General features: G+C 41.7%; 1 protein-coding gene across 1 annotated transcript in view; it reads left to right on the top strand.

The window, feature by feature from the left end:
- DPCD (deleted in primary ciliary dyskinesia homolog (mouse)) overlaps positions 1–12072 on the top strand; it is a 125164-nt gene extending 113092 nt beyond the window's left edge. Inside the window, exons 5-6 of the mRNA XM_085606463.1 lie at positions 11043–11145; positions 11858–12072. Of these exons, the coding sequence (XP_085462589.1) occupies positions 11043–11145; positions 11858–11962 (208 nt within the window). The 3' untranslated portion in view covers positions 11963–12072. The remainder of the gene's footprint in view (positions 1–11042; positions 11146–11857) is intronic.
- Positions 12073–12661: the final 589 nt, after the last annotated feature.

Below are 12661 nucleotides of genomic sequence, written 5' to 3'. Positions count from 1 at the left end.
CTGATTTGTGTAACTGAAGCCTGCTGCACTGGAGATATACTCACAGATATACGATTTGCCTCAATCGCATACGAGGGAGTAAGGGCGTGGCCATGATGCAGTCTGAGAGGATGTATACTTCAAGTTGTAAACGAAGCCACGGAAATCGAGATTGATTTTATGAAAAGTGTCCATGCCTAGGCTAGTCCTTCCTTTCTTTGCTTCTAGAAGCATTATACCGATTTTCGATGTATGTATGCCCCCTAAGAATCCTAAAATGTATCTCATCTGATCCCCACTGCATTTTCACCTGCGTCAACAAATAATAGAAGTGCAGATCGGTGCAGTTGCCTCCCGAGGCGCGCAGTCCTGTTGGAAAAAGATTCCTTTGTGCCACATATTTATCGGGGGTTTTGTCCTTTTCCATGGAATCTAAGCTACTGAACATATCTTTTTCTGTAGGACTGCTGCATGAGAAGCCGTATGACTATCTACAAATAAACCTGCAACCATTTATTTTCATTTAAAGTATAATTGTGTCTTTTATAGTGGAGACGAGCCTTTGCGATGCTAATTTGCGTCGTAGGTTATTCTTTCAGTGAATTACTTAAACACATTTCATTTCCTTGTCGACTATGCCTTTTTTGTCACTTTGGCAGGGTTTAACACTTCCTTTGCACGTCTTTGTGCTCCTCTAATCTCTGCTATTTAACCTTTGACATCCACCGTATTATCCTCGTCTGCCACCTTCTCCCAAAAACCTGACAGCAATTACATCACAGTGTACTTGTTGGCTTTGAGTATGCCTCTTTCCCATAATGAATATCTTGTTCTTTTTTGGTGTTTCCCCTCTAAATTGAGAGGTATCACACGTACAAGTCTGCTTTCTAATCGTGCAGAGGAGAAATGCATGCCAGTCTTCTTTGTAAGATACCACCCTTTTGAGAGTGAAATTGTCGCACAAATTGGATGTTTCAGCGAGATTTGTTTACTGGATCTTGCACAAGGCGAGGGGAAGGTGTGTGTTTAGGAGAGAACGCAGACTTCTGCATTTTGAATTTCTCATCTACTGATTAATATTATCTACTCAGGAAATGTTTAATTTGACACAAGGACTTTTTCTAGTGCTTCTCCAATATTATATTTGACCGAACTTCATCTTTAGATACCTTGTCGTAGCACAGAAATATCAAGTGATAAGTTTGTGATTTGTGTGCTGACTGTCTAAGACATATTTTGATTTCAACTGCTACTTTAGGTTCAAACAGATGTACTCCATGAAAATTAAACGTTGATCTTAACTCCGATTAATATCTTCACACCTTGAAATCCCAGGGGTAGCATCATACACGGAACTTTTGGCCCCATGTGTGTATTCTAAGGAACAACACTCTTAAATACAACAGTCTATTTTGTTTGCCATGCCTGCCTACGAGTGTTTGCAAAGCATGGTAGGGTCCATTTAAAATAGGGAATACGCATATTGCTTGTTTTAAAGTAGGAGCGCGTATAGAACAACACTACAATTTTGAAACATGCAGATGATAAATTAGGCTCTATCTAAATCCTTCACATTACTCTCATAAGTAAACAAACACAAAAGTGTAAGGTCTAAGTGTCCGGTGAATCCGTTCTCCCAGAAATTCTTCAGACACTTGTATTGTTTTATCGTAGGGAAATAAGAATCATAATTCACTAAATGTAAGAGCAGACAGTAATTTGGAAACTTATTATAAAAATTTTAAGGTGAAGAGACGTGCTGCATTAGGTACTAAACAAGACTTATGTAAGTGATTAATGAAGCCTGCATCCATTCCATCTTTTTCAGCTTGCAGTCCTTCCGAGAATTGATAGTATCAAACAATAGAGTAATATACTTACACGTTTCTTCACTTTAAAAAAAAAAAACGACAGATGCCACCATCCCGAGAAAAAGCATATTAAAGCGACAGAAATCATGCCAGAAATTCATAAAAGGGAATTGCACCAAACCCAGTGCTGTACTATCACGATAATAAAAACAGATCCACAATACAGTACTTAATTCATTCTGGGACTAAATTACACCAAATCCTATTATATTTTCCTATTTGATGTATCCTTTTTGCATAGATTAATTACAAAAAATGACACAATTCATTTTGAAGACCCAGAGAGAAAAGGGTTATCTTCGGTGTTTTCTATCATTGCAAAGTAAGGGCACAGGCAATCAACGTGGCAATAAAAACAAACTTATGTTCCTCTGCTGTAAAACTGTCTGTCCCAATTATGCCAAACAAACTTGTAAATCTCTCAAGAGGAAAACGCGTTTTTATTTGTGAGCCTAAATAAGAAAACCATTGTTCCCAACATTTTTACAAAGCTGGACAGGTGGCAATAACATGCCTCCAGCCTCCCTCTCACAGCGACATCTGAAACAGTATTTTATAAAAGATGGAAATAGTCTTCTGATTTTTTTAGGAGTATGATAGAGCAACTAGCAGCTAGAAGAATTCCATTCTTCTAAAGGTCGGGTCCTAAAATAGCTTATAGCCATATTGGCTTAATTTTTAATAAAAACTGAGATTCGACAACCTGCTTCTGCTATCATTATGCTTAAAAATTAAGAATAGGGGATACGTCACTTAACCTGGTTAAAATACCCAAAAGGACTGCCTGATAGTAAATGCTTTTTATTGCGTTTTAAAAAGGAAAAATTCAGATGGGCCGGGCATTGTTGTAAATGAGGCTGTGCCTCAAAGAATCAATTTGAGAAAAAAACTTTCTGGGCACTTTCACTGGAACATTTGAAAAGAAAAAAAAATAGCAGTAACATTGAGATTTTGCTCAGAGTAACTCTTCCTATAACTGTAAAGGGTATTGCCTTCCATTTAAGGGAGACCGTTTGCACTTTAGCTAATGTGGTCATATAATTTAACCTGAATAAGTTGCCAGAGTTTGATGTTACATATGTTCTCAAGTATCTATTGGGGCGAGAAGGATTAAACTTGAAACACAAACCCAGCGGAAGGTTAGTAGAAGAATTGAATAATAAAATATTAGAGTTCCCTTGATTCATTTGATAAACCTCAGTTGAAGTGAATTCCTGGATTTTCCGAGTGCTATTGAATATTACATTTCTTAGCCCTCACATAGATAACTAAATACTCTGCATACAGTTTCAGTTTAGGTGTACTGTGAGCAGGAGGGCAAATTATGTCATCCCTATGGATTGCTATTGCCAGTGGCTAAATGAAAGGAGCAAACAAAATTGGGAACAATGGACACCCCTGAGGAGTCCACCACATAATCTGTACCATACCTGCTTTTACAGAATTAACAAAATCTGTAGCCAAAGCACTGATATACAGCATTCTCAATAATGACATCAATTAAATTGGAAATAAAAAGGTCTTTAACATTGGAAAAAGGGCATCCAAATTGACCAAGTCAAATTCCATTTCTGCATCAAATATTAAAGCTGGAGCTTTCAGATATTCTTTTAGAAATAGTTGATGGACTGGAGCAGACAGTGAGTGTTAGCCATTATGGATTTACTAACCAGAAACAGTTTCTGGTTCAGGGTAAATCAGACTAGGTGCAACTAACCTGGGCCTGTCAGCAAGGGCTTTCATAAAAAACTGATAGTCCGAATTTAGCAAGCTAATGGGACTATACAAACTAGGGTTATCTGGCGGCTTCTCTTTCTTTTAAATAAGCAATAGCCTCTGCAAAAGAGGCCAGAGGTGGCTCTACCCTGCAAGACTTAATTGAACCAAATTCTCTAAAAGTTCTGGGGAAAAGGTTTTATACATTTCTATAGGCAGCCTATTGCTACCTGTGGCTTTCCCATTTTTACAGTGATCTGGGATGGACCCAATTTCCTCCGGGCCCAATACTTGATCCCTTGTAAATTTGGAAATGCTAATTAATAAAAACAATCTGTGATCAAATTTGGATTGCTAGTTTAGTTTGATTGACAAATAGCTTTATAATGATTTTAAAAATCCTCCGTATTGAGACCTGATCTAAAACTAGCAAATTTGTTACCAGATCCCTAACTTATTTCACAAAATTCATGTTAGCTGACCAAGCTAGTAGTCTACAGCATGCTCATTTTCTTCACAGCATATTTAATTAATATCTTTTTCTCTTAACCACTCCAAAGCTATGTAATCGCTCTGGTTTTGTTTTGCTAACTTTAACTCATGAAGCTTAGATTCTGTATTCATAATCGAAGATGCCCTCTCAATGTCCTCCTGGAGCTTCAAGACCATATCTTCCTGCTTTTAGCCAATCTTGTAGAGTGAGCAATTCTATGCTCTCTCAGTGCAGTCTTAAAAGCATCCCAAGTGTTAGACCTGGCATCCTTGGCGTGGTTTTCCCTGACTTTTTGCCTCTACCTCCTATGTTTTTGATGCTGTGCTGGATTTCATTTTTGCTGGTTGAGCTGCTTTGGGCACTTTGCCACTACTGATCAGTGTCAAAGTGCAAGTGCTCACTATGTAAATTGATATTGTGATTGGTTCTCCCCAATTGGCATATTTGTTTTACCAGTAGGTCCCTAGTAAAGTGCACTGAGTGTGCCAGCGCTGGTAAATCAAATGCTACTAGTGGGCTTGCAGCACTGATTGTGCCACCCACATGAGTAGCCCTAAAAGAGGTCTCGAGCCTGCCACCGCAGTGCCTGTGCGCAGTTTGTTAACTGCCATGTCGACCTGGCAAGTGCACCCACTTGCCAGGCCCTATCCTTCCCTTTCCTTGCAAATAGGACACCCGTATAGTAGGCCCAAGGTGCCCCCCTGGGCAGGGTGCAGTGTATGTAAAAGGTAGGACATGTACTGGTGTGTGTAAATACTGCCAAGTTCGTTTTTCACTATTGAAAGGCTATCTTGCCCATAGGACTGAATGGGGAATGCTTTGTAACATTTTACAAGCATATCTTCACATAGGGATAAGATGGAAAATGTGAGTCTGGTATCCCTGAACTCAGAATTTAATAACACATCTTTTAGTAAGGATGGTTTTTAAATTATGTGTTTGAAAGTAGCACTTTTAGAAAGTGGCTACTTTCTTGTTCAACCTTTCTGTGTGCCTCTGGCTGTTTGTGGATTGACTGTCTGGTTTCCGTGAGACAGAGGATGTGCATTCTCTGTAGACAGCCTCTGAGGGGGTTGATGTGTGCCTGGCCCTTCCTGGATGACCCAGCCCTAAGCTGAATAGGCCTGATCTGCATTTGGAGTGGTGGGAGGAGTAGCACCTGTACCTGAATAGGGCTGTACCTGCCTTCCACAATGCTGCAGCTCCGACGATGCTGGCAGTGATCGGCCGTGCCCGACGCTAGCGCTCGCATCAACTCCGTCTTCTCAGCGCCTGCATCTTGTTATTGCGGCACCGATAGCCGCCAAGAGTGACTCGAGAAACTTGCCGACGTCGCAGCATCACCGAAGCCGCCTTCAAAATCTCATCTATGACTGCATTGTCTACGACGGCCATGTCTAAGATAACCTCGTCGACGATAGTGGCATCTACGATAACCTCGTCTAACTCATCTACAACGGTTGTCTACGATAACCTTGCATACAATGAAAGCATCATCGACAACGATCTTGTAGATAGTACACACGACAACTAAGGCATTGGAGTCATCAACAAAGACCAAAAACACCACATAGTCTATCATAACTTAATGTCAAGGATGATGGGGACTAATATGACCATATCTACAAATGGCAGCGATATATGGAGGGGCAATATGTGAAGCAATTTCACTACTTTGCTCTGCCTCTAACTTCAGAGGGCATGGTTCAGGTCCCTGTAACTCTAGCACTAGACCTACATGGTATGTTACAGGACAAACACTTTCCTGAGCATGCAAGGTCACATCATCTACGATTAGTCAGCATCCTTCGATACTCCTGCCACGCCAAGAATGACCCTGTGTCAACTATTGCTGTGCCGTATCGGGTGATGATAGAGAGAAGGTAACATTCACAATACTCGATCTGTTCTGATAAATGGGACGATTATTTAGTAATGAAGCCTTCACCTCCGGCACCACAACCAATGGATTTCCCACCAGATGTTTTTTGATGGTTTCCATACACTCATGGAACGGGCGGCCAAACGATTCCAACTTCCAATAACAAACAGGCTGCAACAGCTATTCGATTGTTGACCATACCTGGGAGGAATTACAATCACACAGCCGTCCTACCAAGAATCAATAAGAAATACAAAGCACCTGAAGACTCACCACCATCTCCAGTGAACACCCAAACCCAACTCGGTCATCACACAAGCAGCTCGCTGCCTTCGAAGAACTGTTCCACACCAATCGCAACCCCTCCTAGCAAGCAAATCAGATGCCTTATTAACATTGGTGAGAGGTTCTCCACCATGTCAGTACTACTGTACGGACATCCAATTCACTGGCGATACTGGGCAGGTATGACCGCCAGATGTGGGCAGACATTGCAACATACATGGAATTTCTGCCAGAATACAAAAGGGCAGAAGCAAAAAACAATTCTGCAGGAGGGCGAAAACTCCTCATGGAAATCATAGATTGTGCTATGGATGTAGTTTCAATAGGATCCCGACAGCTGCCAGGTTAGCGGTCCTTGGAAGCCAAGGTTGGTTGAAAGCCACAACCTTGAGACCTGAGATGCAAAAAGTTAGTTATACCGTACACCGGTGACGCTCTGTTTGCGGACACTGATACCACAAGATCTTTTGGTGTATTACTATTTCAAAAACACCCTTTAGAGTGGCCAGCAACAAGGCACTTTTTCATATTGAGGAAGACACCAGAGGTATCAGACTTATCCGCCCTCTCATCAGCCCTTTACGCTAGCTTAGCAGGTGGCAGCCTACCTTATGCAACCATCAAGGAGAAAGCAGGCAGCGCGGGCAGGAAGCACTGGCAGAAAACAGTGACAATGTTGTAGGGCCGGTTACGCCCCCTTCAACACACCATCCGTTTGGAGAAATGTTATTTTGTTTCGCTTCTATGGCATAAGGTGACCTTGGAAAAATGGGTCCGGAAGCCTCATCACATAGGGTCATACGTTGGAGTTCACCCAGATTCCACCCACCACTCCACCAAATCGAGGGCACTCACCTCCTCTCCATCTTCTTCGGAAGTAAGTGCTAGCTATGCTAGGCAAAGGTGCCATTGAAAAAGTCCCACATTCTCAGCAAGGAATGGGGTTCTATTTTCATTCTGTGCTCATAGACGAGAAAACGGGGGAATGGTGACCCATCCTAGACCTCTAGATATTGAATAAGTATTTACGGCCACAGTCTTTTCGCATGGTCACTCTCTCCGACATCCTACATGGTTTACACATGGAGACCACATGACAACTCTGGATTTACCTGATGTATTTTTCCACATCTCCATCCATCCCAAACACTGCCAATAGCTACGCTTCACTGTAGCAAGCACCCATTACCAATTCAAAGTTCTCTCATTATGCCTCAAATCAGCTCCCTGCATTTACCAAATGCCTAGCCCCTTTGGCAGCTTCTCTTAGGAGGGACGGTCATCAGGTATTTCCCTTTCTCCATGACTGGTTAATAGAAGCGCCAACAGCATTTCAACCGTCCAGTGCAACAGAGGTGTGCATAAAGTTCTCTCACTGTAAATTATCAAAAATCATCATCCATTCAAGAAGTTAGTGTTGCTGGGCGCACCACTAAATACTGTTGAAGACAAAGACATTATATCCCAGGACAGGTAACAAAGGATCAAGCAACTGGCTCTCAAACTATCCTGAAAAAATACCTGTTCAGTGCATCTTTTCAAATAGCCTCTGCGCATGATGTTATCAGAGACCAATCTGATCCCTCTCGCATGCCTGAAAATGAGAACCTTAGCGGAACAGCTACAAAACCATAGATTCAAACGATTGTTCGGCAATCGGGTGAACATCACATGAGGTATGATGAAGCACTAACCTGGGGGTCCCCATTTCTCCCACCTATCAGAGGGCATCACGTTCTTACCTCAAATACCAGACTTCCTAATAACTACAGATGCCTTCCTAGAGGGCTAGGGCGGTCGTCTGCAGGACCTGCACATTCAAGGAAAGTGGTCTCCACTCCAGAGGAGCGGGCATATCAATTGCCTGGAGCTCAGAGCCATCTATCTCAGTTTCCAAGCTCTCCTGCCAAGCATAGCAGAGCCTTAGTCGTTAGGTCGCCCGGACAATACCACCAGTATGAACTATGTGAACAAACAAGGGGGCACAAGGTCACCTTCGCTGTCCAGGGACCCTCAGGAAATCTGGAGCTAGGTGACAACACACAGAAAAATTCTTCGGGCGAACGTGTTCCTGGGGCAAGCAATCTCTTAGCAGATATGCTAAGCAGAACTAGTAACAGATGCCAGGATTGGGAGCTTGATCAGTCGGTGCTAAACAGGATCTTCTCGGTCTGGGGCAAACCGGCACCAGATCTCTTTGCAACAAACGAGAATCGCAAATGCCGGTTTTATGCAAGTTGGCATCCACATTTAAGATCGTGGAGGAATCCCTTTTTGATCAGAACGTCGGGGATCTATGCCTGCACTTTTCCCACAATACCTCTAATACGAACAGTTCTCAGCAAGATAAAAGCGTAGCGGTGTTGCTTCATCCTAATAGCTCCCAAGGGGCCCAGCCAGCATTGGCAATGTATCAAGGCCAGGTCCTTCATCCAGTCCAGATTTTTCTCCGCTGCGCATGGCTCCTAAATTCCATGAAGTCCTAGATCTGAATATTCCTCAGGTCGGCAGGGATAATCTCCAAAGCAAGGATGGAAGCCACGATAAAAAAAACATATAAGCCCAAATGGAAACGTTTCAGCTTATAAAACCTGTATCCTCTACAGGCATCACCTGAGCAGATACTAACTGGTCTCCTTTCACTAACTCAGTATGGGTTGGTGCATGACTATCAAATTACATCTCGCTGCAACATCTAGTTGTCGGCATTTCTCGCATTTACTCTCTTTGTGCTCGAACAGAATCATCAGTCAGTTCATGAAAGTTGTTCAGAGTTTTTCCTCCGGTAATGGCTCCTCCCCCGGACTGGCACTTGAATGTAGTTCTTTCTCAACTCATGAAGAGTCCATTCGAACCCATACACAGAGCAAACCTCAAATGTATCACATGGAAGGTCGCATTGTTGCTAGCACTCACTTCGGCCAGAAGAGTGAGTGAGTTGCAGGCTCTCACAACTCAAGAACGCTTCTTGCGCTTCACGGTTGATTCTGTCATTCTCAGAACCAATCCAGAATACATTCCTAAAGACCCTTCTGACTTTCACCTCAATGAGCATTTAATATTAGGAATTTCCTTCCCGAATCCGACCTTGCCAGCAGAAAGAAATAACTCTCCATTCACTAGATATTAAAAGATATCTAAAGTTCTACCTACATAGCACTTAACAGCTGAGAAAAACTGACCAGCTGTTGGTCTCATATGCACACACTTGTAAGAGTGCTGCAATCACAAAAGCAACCATTGCTCTATGGATATCAGCCACAATCCAGTTTTTGCCACTGGAAGGTGGGGAAAACCACTCACAGCAAAAACCAGGGCACATACAACTAGGGCAGTGCCCGCCTCAACTGCTTTCTTTGCAAGAGTGCGTCTGGAGAAAATGTTGTGCTGCAACTTGAAGAGTTCATTTGTTCAGCATTATTGCCTGAAATCGGCACAGCACAGTGATGTAGGGTTGGTTCCAGTTGTATTATGCCACTTCTATAACAGGAACCCCTTTGGGTTAACATGCGTTTGGTTCTGTATTTATGCAAACTTAAATGGAATATACACGTATAGATGGATACATGTGTATATGCATATATGTTTATTTTAAGTTGCATAGCAATATGTTGTGTATATATTTCTACCCACATTTGGTGCTAATACTATAAAGTATACAAATGCATTTGCTGCTTGCTATTCTGATGATTCAAGCATGTATATCTATGAAAGATCCAATACTGTAGAAGAAAATAAGTTACTTACCTGTAACTGTAGCTCTCCGGTATTGGCATCTTTCATAGATTCACATGTATCCCGCCCGACTCCCCTGAGAGACTCCCCTTGGGATTTATTTCCCTCTTGTGCTTTAAAAACCTGAAGGACTCAGCCTCTCTGGGGAGTGTTCTACAGGGTGCTATTGCCTGATTTGTTGTAGTTCAAGTTTGGTCCTTTTGTGTTTTTTAAAGGGCATAAATAAGCTATTAAAGTGATTGTTGATTGCCATTATAGCCTATGATAGTGATGCATACTGCGTTATTATTGTACCATGGGACACTACACATGCTACCAGTAAAGTCGGCAGACATCTGTGCTGGCTGACTACTATGGAGGGCTAGAAACAAATATATTTAAAATGCCCCCAAATCTTCACTGTTGGTCTCGGTTAATGCAAGGACCCATAATGCCAGGGACAGTGTCAGTTCTGTCCAAAATGCCCCCAATATGCTAAGGATGGTCAACTTTTACCCAGGGTCATGTGCTTAAACTCATTCATGCACCTACAGACATATGTGCGTGCAGATACCCAAGCCAACTCTAAACTTAACTCTAACACAGCTTGCAGTCCTCCTCCATGTTCTCAGATCTGTTACTCCTTCACATCTTCATTTCCACTTCGAAATGGCACACCAAAAGGAACCAGTAGATAAGGTTATGATGGCCATCTTTTACTCTGCTCCATTCAGGGCCACAAGCCTCTACCTAATCAGTAGCTGGGATAGGGCTGGAGGCAATCCCTCCTTCCTTCTTTTACTCCACCTCTTCTCCTGTCTTCTGATAAGGCAGGGGAAGAGGACAGAAGCCCCACCAAAGCTCCATTAGCTGGCAGCAGTTAGATAAAACAAACACTTATTTTTGGGTAGAAGCTGTAACATCATGAGCAGGTAGCGTATGGGCCAGCTGCCAATGGAACTACTGTGGGAGCTCTTTGAAATTTGTTTTGAGGAATTCCGATCAATGTTGTATGTTTAATTTAGTAAGAGCTATAAACTTTACAATATTTACTGTATTTTTCTCTGAGTTGTTAACTGTCTTTTGCTTCATTTCTCCACAGATATTATAAGAAATTTAGTATTCCTGACATGGACAGAATGCAGCTTCCACTGGACAGCTCGGCTCTAAAGTTTTCCCATGCCAACAACACCTTGATCATTACGGTAAGCTTTTGACTTAACATCTATTAACCTCTTCTGTGCCCATGACGAGATAGTCTCGTCATGGAGCACGGTCGCGCTGTGCCCATGACGAGACTATCTCGTCATGAACCCCACCCACTAATTAAACGCCCGGCACAGGAGGGGGAAAGGGCGTGGCACAGAAGGGGTTAATAGAACATACAAACTGTGAGCTGTGGGAGTCATCTACGTAGTGCTTGCTTCACCAAGACTAGAAAAGAAGTACCATGCAAAAAATAAATAAGTAATTGGTATTTGGCTATAAGTGCACTTTGGAAAACTTTGGATATTATATTGAGTTTGAGGGGGTGAGATATCCAAAAATGGTCGTGGGTGTTTAGTCTGATGCATTTATCATTCCATTGACATTAGGCCACTATTAATACAGCAGAAGGGACATCAGCCACTTTTGGGTGAATGTCCTGCATCTACTCAATGCTAAATAAGACCCTGACCCTGTTTAAATGTTGCTTTGTTGTTCAGAGGAAAAGGAGTAGTGATTTCCAATACATATAAAAGGGTGCTGTAGACCGTTATGTAGTTCACCTTCCTACCTTTTCAGTATTTTTGAAATAGGAATACCTTGGAAAAAGTAAAATATACACAGGCAGATTAAAGGGTTACCTGCATATTTGTTTACGAGCAGCTCTATATACCAAGCATGTAATCTGTATTGCACAATTATATTCCGCAGTATCAAAAACCCAAAGAGGTCTTGGCAGTAGAAGAGGAACTGCAGAAAGAGTTGAAGAAGATGAAGGCTTCCAGTGATGGAGATGTGGATTGTAAAACCCAGTAATTTTTTACTTTTTTTTTCTCGGAGTCGGTGTACACAACTATTTCGAGATCTTTGTATTACTTTTCATTTTTATGGAAAACTGAATTAAAGAATACCATGTTGTATGTTAATATTTGTTTACGGTCTATCTTTGTGTTGCATTTTTAAGATTTCTGCACGGAATAAGATTCCTCTCTAGTTGTTTTGTGGTCATTCTGTTTTTTGCAATTTCTTTACTTACATGTTCTAATGTACAACTAACTGTTCGGATGTTAAATTAATGTATTGAGAAGTTCTGATTAGCAATAAGGTTGGGAAAAAGTTTACAATAAATGTTAAAAGATTATTCACTCCTTCCTTTTCGCTTTTAGAGAAAAGGGTGTGAATTTTTTTATTTACATAATGCCAATCAAATGAATGAACATGACCGTTCAGCATGCAGCATCTGCAACCTTGCATAGACGTACACAGGAAAGAATGCATTTGGTTACCTAATTGTTTTTTTTAATGGTGTACACTAATGATTAGGGAATGACTGCTCTACTTCATTCAGCACATCGAATGTGTTATATTAACTTGTTTTTAAATAGTGCTTAATACCACACTTCATCTCTTTCTACCAGTACCCAACTTAATGGTACACAGTTTGTGACACTGGAAGGCGGAGTCTACATTGCCCGGATTCAAACTTGTGATGTTCCCATATACATAAAGATGAAT

Source organism: Triturus cristatus, chromosome 1_2, assembly GCF_964204655.1.
Source record: "Triturus cristatus chromosome 1_2, aTriCri1.1, whole genome shotgun sequence".
Taxonomy (NCBI): Eukaryota; Metazoa; Chordata; class Amphibia; order Caudata; family Salamandridae; genus Triturus; species Triturus cristatus.
Note: the sequence above shows the minus strand (reverse complement) of the source record. Positions and strands in the feature narration are given on the sequence as shown.